Source organism: Aplysia californica, unplaced genomic scaffold (assembly GCF_000002075.1).
Source record: "Aplysia californica isolate F4 #8 unplaced genomic scaffold, AplCal3.0 scaffold01130, whole genome shotgun sequence".
Lineage (NCBI taxonomy): Eukaryota > Metazoa > Mollusca > Gastropoda > Aplysiida > Aplysiidae > Aplysia > Aplysia californica.
The window spans coordinates 16,524-25,517 of NW_004798400.1; the positions used below are offsets into that span (position 1 = coordinate 16,524).

General features: G+C 41.5%; 1 protein-coding gene across 1 annotated transcript in view; it reads right to left on the minus strand.

Annotated features, from left to right (window-relative positions):
- Window positions 1-8,459, minus strand: part of LOC101847783 (endoglucanase E-4) — a gene marked incomplete at its 5' end in the record, with an annotated part of 10,848 nt that extends 2,389 nt beyond the window's left edge. Inside the window, 9 exon segments of the mRNA XM_005111811.2 lie at window positions 480-633; window positions 1,710-1,860; window positions 2,209-2,320; window positions 3,092-3,251; window positions 3,758-3,942; window positions 4,472-4,642; window positions 5,193-5,296; window positions 6,173-6,279; window positions 8,305-8,459. Coding sequence (XP_005111868.2) covers window positions 480-633; window positions 1,710-1,860; window positions 2,209-2,320; window positions 3,092-3,251; window positions 3,758-3,942; window positions 4,472-4,642; window positions 5,193-5,296; window positions 6,173-6,279; window positions 8,305-8,459 — 1,299 coding nt within the window.
- Between the last annotated feature and the right edge of the window lie 535 nt (window positions 8,460-8,994).

Below are 8,994 nucleotides of genomic sequence, written 5' to 3' on the forward strand. Positions count from 1 at the left end.
TAACTAAATAGCTAACTGGCAATATCAGACTGCAGTGGAAACAAATAGGCGTATTGTGGTGTAGGGTAAGGTAGGAATATCAAAGGCAAACAAAAAAATAGCACACAAAATGGTTCACTCTCTTTGAAGGAGTCCAGGGCAATCCACACACAATTTTGCAGATGTCACCACTAGCGTTGAGAAATTAATAGATCTATTTGAGAGACGAAAGTAGCTCTTCTCGAGAACATTTCGTTTGTACTCCAATACAAATACTTCTCTCCATAAAAAAACTACACCCCCCCAACCCCTTTTTGCAAAATATAACATAGATGCCTAGATGACGCCATAAGCCATTTATTCAAAATATTGTGTCAAATCGAGAAACCAATAATTTTGAAACGTACAATTTTTGAAGCAACGTGAAACAAGAACATATTAAATATACACGAATCGAACAAACACAAAAGGATCCTACACTAGTATAACATTTGACTTACACGAGTAACGCAATGAGCCCCATACCAAACGGAAGGCCAGGCCCTTGGGTGTGTACGGGATGTCACCACCGGGGAACCACGACTTGAATGTGCCGATGATAGCGTTCTTGTACTTGGGCTTTTCTGCTGCGCTGGACAACTTGTAGAAGAGGATCTGTTGAGGTGGAGTTGTAGAACTACCTTTGTAGTTTATGGCGAGGTAACGTGATAAAAACTACATTCAGTTCTCAATAGAAGATTTCAGTTTTAAATGTTTTACACCCTTGTCGAATCAATTTAGATAATACAAGAGGCTGGCTGCTTCATTCCTGTCCTTCAAGGTTGATTTGAGTTGAATTGGATACAACACCGCAACACAAACAAGGGAACACTTGCTGAGATTGATTTTCTCATAGAAGTATCGAATTCATGTTTTTTGTTTTTTTAAAACTTTTGTTTGTTACTTTTGGGGTGTTTTTTTGTTGCTCGAAGACGACGAGCTCAACAGACGCCCCAAGAAACAGGTTAGGATAATGATAACGTTGAAAGAAGGAGAAAGAATCGACCTATTGAGATCTTTAATCAATCAACAACGTCTTATCGAAAAAAAGAGCCAATTGTGTAACAAATAAAATAAAAAGAAAGAAAAGGAAGAAAAAACCCAAAACGAAATGATAAAAGAATGAGCTACCAGCTCTATTTGACGGTTGTCATCATACTCTCACTTTAGAGCTGGGGAGAGCAGATATAAGACCCATAGTCCCATGTTCTCTGCACAGAGCTCAACCCTTCACCCAAGTATTACGTTTATTGCCAAGACGTAGAAAATCGTGAGCTCCGTCTGACGTCGTGTCCTTGGGAAAGGCACTTTACGCGAAATTCCCACTTGGCTCGGTCCTTTCAGAGATGGACGTTAAACTCAGAGGAGCCACCTCTTAAATATGCTAATGGTGTTGAAAGCGACGTTAAACCTATACCCTTTCACCATTTTCAAGAAGTAGAAAGAGCGGATAACTTCAGAGCACCATCACACGCAGGGTAGATAGCCAGCAGGTAGGACATCGGATATGGGGATTATTGCCTCCTGATGTCTTGTGGGCACATCTCAGTATCCTCACAAATTAGTATAGTAATCTAAGAGCCATTAACTCTGGTCTTTAAAAAATAGATGCCTCAACTTATTTCCATTCTTTCTGCCAAAGAAGTCAAAGACTTTTCTAGGTCACCAATCCAAGAAGAAGGAATTCTGACCTGGTTTCCGACGGTTTTATCATCCCAGGACTGGCCCCATCCAGGAGCAGGGTCGAAGTGTTTCTTTGCCTCTACCATGTACTTATTATCTCTTGTAGCCTTGAACAGCCACAGAGAGCCCCAGGCCAGCTCGTCCGTTATGTCATTGGAACTTCAATTGGAAAAGATGAACACAATTTGTTTGAACAAGTATTTATATAATGTAGATTAATTATAATAATTGCATTTATTCACATTCATGCTCTACAGAATTCTCTATGCGCTTTACAACCACTATATATACATGTATATGTTTAAAAAAAACATATCACTTATAGGGCCATTTAATATATATGTATACGTTTACTCATGTTCGCACAAATAAAAAACAACAACAACAACAACAACAACAACAACAACAACAACAACAACAACAACAACACACACACACACACACACACACACACACACACACACGTACACACACACATACACGTATACACAGTAATAATGTCCTTACGCGTAAAAATCATGAGCTTCTGGTACAGAGTCACTGTACTTGCCCCTGTGGTTGATGGCAAACTCCCACAGCTGTTTGGCGTGTTGAAGGAGGGTGTTGGCGAAATGGACGTCTGGGGAGACAGAAATCGGAAAATTAATTCCTGTGATGATTTTGTGGTATTTCTAATTACATAATTCATTATTTGCTTTTTCTTTTCTTGAGTACTTCCTTGGCGATTCAGAATTGTGCACCGAGGTAGTCGTGGTATCTTCTCGTAACGTCTCCAAGGTCGTAAGCGGTGGAAAGTTCGTGATTGTTTTTATTTCTACGGAAATTGGGATGTCATGACCTGCTTGAGTTTTTCCTGTATACAGCATGGGTGAGATAAGACAACCTTGGTGCACTCTCAGTAGGATGTGATATTAATCATTTTGTTCTCCGTTATGGAGAATGCACTCTAATAGCTCTGAGTCAGGGTTTGTACTGACTTCATATTTTGTCACATCGTACCGTATGGTAGCATGACAAATCTGCAAATAAGCTTTTTGAAGTATAAAGAAACCAACTGAATACATGTCGTTATGCGTATATAAACCTCTTGGATTGTTTGATTGGTTTACGGTCTTCGAAAGCTGATCAAACATCATTCTGAATAACTTGGATATTACATTAAACCTGCCCGACAGCACTCAATGACTGTATGTATTTCCGGACCACATCAAACACGTACAAACACACCTGTTCACGCGTATACATGTACACACATACATATGTACACATACACGCATATTCTTCAACATTAACTCCCTATTTCCCACTTTGATGCCCCTGTTGTCATCTTACTCTGAACAAGTTGGACATTGCATAACCAGTAACAATCACGTTTCAGTCCTAGACCTACCTTTTTGTTTGAAAGCCAAGTAGCCTGCTGCCATAGCTGCTGCAGTTTCCATAGCAACGTCACTGCCAGGTTTGGATGCTGTGATTTTGTAAGACGGTCTGGCCATGGTCATCTGTTCTGGTGGGCCCCAGGAGGCATGGTCAAGGTTGCCATTTCCCACCTGTGACAGAGGTCAAGACGGCATTCAAGTTTTGTAGACGACAGAAAAACCAGTATGTTTCAGTGCTGTACGATGTATTAAAATCTTTGGTTTGGTTTATAACCGACTGATGTTTTTTCTTCTTTTGCTCCCTTGTTCATTCGCTCTTCAATTATTTAATTCTACACTTTAATCCGCTGACGTACTCGTCCTTGTGTTCCTTTCAACATATTATTATCTCAATTAAATAAAGCAGGTAAGAAGCTTCCCTATCGATTATAAGTAGGCAAAGCATTTTTTAAACCACACAGGCCCATAACTCACTCAGAACAACGATGGACTACAGTGTGGACGTGCCTGGCTCGAATCTCCAACGAGGAGATCCTCTTGGACAGTATCATTTTAATATAGAACAAAACGCACTTGGTTTGGGAGGGGAATGAAGCACTGGGAAGAGCTTTTCTTGTACAGGTGATTGTTTTGAATATGTATTTGTAAGAGCAGGTTCGACTTCTATTATCACTGACCTGCACATACAGCTCATTGGGCCCTGTGTGACACTTGAGCAGATATTGCAAGGGCCATTTAATACAGTCCAGAATCTTGTCCTCCTGCCCTGCTGCCCTGTAGGCATCCGGGTAGAGGAGATAACCCCAGGTGAGCACCGTGGTGCTGTAGGCCATGGGGAAGTTGAACTTGACCTCGTCACCAGCTGAGAGGAGAAAAAATAATAATGACGTGAATTGTTTGTACATGCTTATCGACACTCTTTACAAGATTTAGAAGACAGACTGCTGCGACCCTGCCTGTCCTGACCAACTCGGACTGAAAGGGATACAACGTCTAAGCAGAAAGACGAAGATACTCGATAGAAATTCTCCCCACACGGGAATCAAACTCACGTCTCCTGTGTGTGGGTATAAAGCGCTTAACGGCTACACCACAGACGCCGATCAGCTAAGAGGAAGAGACATGACTCGTTCCAATGGGTGACATAATACGTTGAACGTGAAGGGAATGCCAACGGCTTGTAGAAGTGTGGGTGGTTTAAGGGGGAGGGGTGTAGATAGGGGTACAGAGAGTTGCATTATCACACCGAAACGTTGAGGTCATAAAACATCACTAGGGACGCACCTGTACACACAAACATACACATGAGTCCTTACTATTTTCCACACACAGACATAACGAATATTGGGGGATGGGGGTGGGGATGGGGGTGGGGGTGGTGTGTTACTCACCATCATACCAGCCTCCGGTCAGATCCTCGCCCTTTGCCCCTTTGTCACCGAGCGCCGAGTCTCCTCTCCAGGGAATGCGGTTGTTGCTAGGGAGTTTTCCGGAGCGTTGAGCCTCGTAGAACAAAATGGACTTGTAGAGCAGGTCATTATAGTTGTATTTTGAATGATCGTCTGTTTAAGGGGGAGAAAGAAGAGGGTGATGAGATGAACAACTGAGTTCATCGCTATGCGTTTTCGTTAGTTTAGTTTAGTAAGAGTTTTATGGCGCTCGTAAGTACATGATATAATTACGAAATTATTATTGCTAACCGAGTGTTTATCGAAAAGCGAAAAGCGATCCTTTTAATTCGGTCCCAAAAATACTTACTGTATTTGTAGCTGTACTTGTATAGTCGTTAGAATGCATGTTTAGGCAAAGTTAAGAAGAATGGTTGAATAAAGACTTTTTTCGATAGATAGATAGATAGATAGATAGATAGATAGATAGGTAGATATGTAGGTAGGTAGGTAGGTAGATAGAAAAGTAGGTAGACAGACAGACAGGCAGATAGAAAGATAGATAAATAAAATAGTAGATAGACGGAAGATAGATACGTTATTATTTTCCCTTTGTCATTCGAATGCATGTGTGGAAACGGTTTCAATTTCTTTCGTTTCTTTTTTATAAAAAAAAATAAATACAAAGTATTTGTTCCGATTCTGACCCCTTGCATTTACATACTGTCATGTGCTGTAGGAACGGACCAGTTGTCAATGCCCATGTTCTCGAAGACGGCACTTCCAGTGGGTTTGGTGGTTGTAGAGCCAGCGATTGTTGCTTTGAACCTGTGAAAATGGTGGAATGGTACAGGTTCAACGCTCCTATATATCAACAAAAAGTATTAGGTTACTTAAGAGGCTGAATATCCGAGTTTAACTTTAGTTGCTTTGAACCTGTGAAAATGGTGGAATGGTACAGGTTCAACGCTCCTATATATCAACAAAAAGTATTAGGTTACTTAAGAGGCTGAATATCCGAGTTTAACGTTCGTTGCTTTGAACCTGTGAAAATGGTGGAATGGTACAGGTTCAACGCTCCTATATATCAACAAAAAGTATTAGGTTACTTAAGAGGCTGAATATCCGAGTTTAACGTTCATCCCCGGAAGAACCGAGTTAAATACCAAATTCTTGTAAAGTGCCTTTTCCAAGGACACAACATCGCACCGAGCTGAACCTATCAACATGGTGAAATGGTAAAGGTTCAACGCTCCTATATTTTATCAACAAACACTATTAGGTTATTTAAGAGGCTGGATCTCCGAGTTTAACGTCCATCTCAGTAAGAACCGAGTTACACACACTATTCTTTTAAGACTAATTGGTTACTTAAGAGGCGCGATCTCCAAGTTAAACGTTCATATCCGAAAGGACTGAGCCAAATACGAAAATCGTGTGATGTGCCTTTTCCAAAGACACAACGTCGGATCGAGCTGCTGCTGCTGCTGTTGCTGCTGTCCCCCCTATGCTGTTCCCGTACAGTATGAGCATGGCATTGATAAATCAGCCCATTTACAATTCTACTGTGCATAAGAACATGTTAATAAGACAACTTCTGAGAGTAGCATTGCCCTGATTGGGGGGGGGGGGGGGGGGTGAATCCATACTCCTTGTCTTTAATAATTAAAGAAGGGTGTGAAATGGAGAATGCCACGGACTTACTGGAGTCTGAACGCTGTGTTAGCGCCTGGCCCGGGTCCGTTCACCGTGTTGACAAAGATCCATCTGCGACCGTTGTTCTCTTTTTTGTGAAAGCTTGCCGTGTATGCCTGGAACAACAAGAACACTCTGGTGAACCTGTCGCGTACATCATAGCAGAGGGAGTCGGTGATGGTTTTTAGTTTTAGTAAGTGTTTTATGGCTCGGTGATAGGTGGATGCTTTAGTATGGTTTGGTCCTTCCTTCCTATCAAACATCCATCTTCCTTAGCTCTTCTTCTTTCTTTTTCTGTTTGTTTATCTCCTCTAACACCTTTAATCTTCGGTACTTATTGTGTTGTCTTTAATCTTCGGTACTTATTAATTATATTATAATTGTGTTGCTAGTGCCGTAAAACTCTTCATTGACCAGCGATGTGGGACTACTTAACAAATTATCCTAGTCACGTCAGAATCGAACTCATATTTTATCCCTACTAGGCGAAGAAAGCATGACAAAAACAAACACCTGTCCAAACAAATGTAAAAATACTTGTACATATGCTTCGAGAGCACAAATACATGCAAGAGCTGTTAAGCAATAATTAATGAGAAAGAAAGTACCGTTGCAGTTTAAAACATTTCTTTTGCTTGTTTTCTTTGGGTAAGGGGGGTGGGAGGGGGCAGGTGTTTATAAAACGAGGGGGAGAGAGACAGGTGGAATCACTCCACACAGTCAGAAAGTACAACCCCTCTACAGGTGAAAAAGTACTCCTGAATATATCTGCGCTCTCACGAGCTGGATTTTATACTGGTGTGTCTACTCACCCCCCCCCCCCCCAATCTCCCCACGTCTTCCCCATTCATTATTCTTTACTCTAACAACTTTATTAGCTTCTCCGATCGGCGTCTGTGGTGTAGCAGTTCAACGCTTCGCTGTCGCACGCAGGAGACCGGAGTTTAATTCTCAAGAGGTGAGAAAATTCTTATCGAATATCTTGGCCTTTCTACTAGGATGTTGTATCTTCTCAGCCAAGGTTGGCTCCTAAATTATCTAAATTGTATCGGTGGGGACGTAAAAACATCTGCATTTAAAAGAATAACTGTCCCGACCTCAAAACAATCTATAGTTGCCCAGAAGAACGTTAAACTAAAATAATAAAATACAAAGACTAAGAAGGAAAGCGCTAATAAGTAATGTGTGTCTATAACTAGTAGTTGTATATGAAAAAAAGAGCAATAGTAATAATGAGTAGGCCGGAATCATTCATTGGTAAAGAAGAGTTAAAATAAGGGCATATAATAAAACAGACGACGTCAGAAATGATAGTGTTGTTGCTTACGTAAGCATAGAAAGTGCAGTTGGTCACGTCAGCAAATATAGTGTAGCTGGCCACGTCAACAAAGATAGTGTGGCTGGCCACGTCAGCAAATACTGTTCAGATAACCACGTCAGAAATGATACTACAGTTAACCACGCCAGCAATGATAGTACAGTTAACCACGTCAGCAATGATAGTACAGTTAACCACGTCAGTAATGATAGTACAGTTAACCACGCCAGCAATGATAGTACAGTTAACCACGTCAGCAATAACAGTACAGTTAACCACGTCAGCAATAATATTACAGTTAACCACGTCAGCAATGATAGTACAGATAATCACGTATTCAATGATAATGTAGTTGGCCACGTTACCAATGAGGCCTTGAGCGAGATAGCTCAAATGGCCCGGGTCCCGCACAGTGGCGACCAGCAATGGTGTGCGCATGATCAGTGTTTGTGATATTGTGTATGTTGCATCAGCTGTTCACACATTTGTGTATTAATTAAAGTATCTCTGCATTGATGTGTACCATTACGAAACAGATTTTCCAAGAGGGCCAATAAAGGGGAACGTATTTCTTGTTTTATCTATCTATTCCGCCTCGCTTCGTTTACCCGCATAAACCAACCTTTTCTACTGACCACAGAACACAGCTTATATCATAATTTTCTGCCTTAAATGTACAATGAAATCAAAAGACAGCGAATAATGTCGTTGCGAATGTAGTAAAACTCTTACCTAACTAAAACTAAAACTAAAACTAAACTGAGACAGGAAAATTAAGGCCTGATCTCCATGATAAGAAAAAACAGCAAGTAGAAGATCTTACCGTGACGTCACTCATAGGGATGTTGAAGTTAATGGTGACCATAAAGCCCAAAGTCTCTTGCTTGATTTGCCAAGTGAAGTCGGCTTCGAACTCTTTGCCAGTTTGGTAGCCAATGGTCATCGGGGCTGTTATTGTGTTTGCACGAGCTCTTTTGTCTGTGGGTAAGGCAAACATAGGTGGTGTTTGTTTCTATCTCTTCAAATTTGTTTGTGTTTTTGTATCTGTCTATTTGTGTATGTATGTGTGTATGTGTGTGCGCGCACGCGTGTGCATGTGCGTGTTTATGTATGTGTGTATATGTGTGTGCGTGCGTACGTGTGTGTACGAGTGTGCGTGTGTGTGTGTTTGTGAGTGTGTGTGTGTGTGTGTGTGTGTGTGTGTGTGTGCGCGCGCGTTGTGCGCACGCGCGCGCGCGCGCGTGTCTCTGTGTGTGTATGTATGTGTGTGTGTGTGTGTGCGTGTGTGTGTATGTATGCTCATGATAGTTTTGTGTTTAGGATTGTATGTAGGTGAGTGAAGGAGGGGGTCAGTGTGTGCATCTACGTGTGTGTGTGTGTGTGTGTGTGTGTGTGTGTGTGTGTATGTGTGTGTGTATGTGTGTGTGCGCGTGTGTGTGTGTATATATGTAAGTATAAGAGTGTCTGTTTGTTTTCCACGATGTGTATGTGTGGGTGTGTGAGTGTGTGTTGG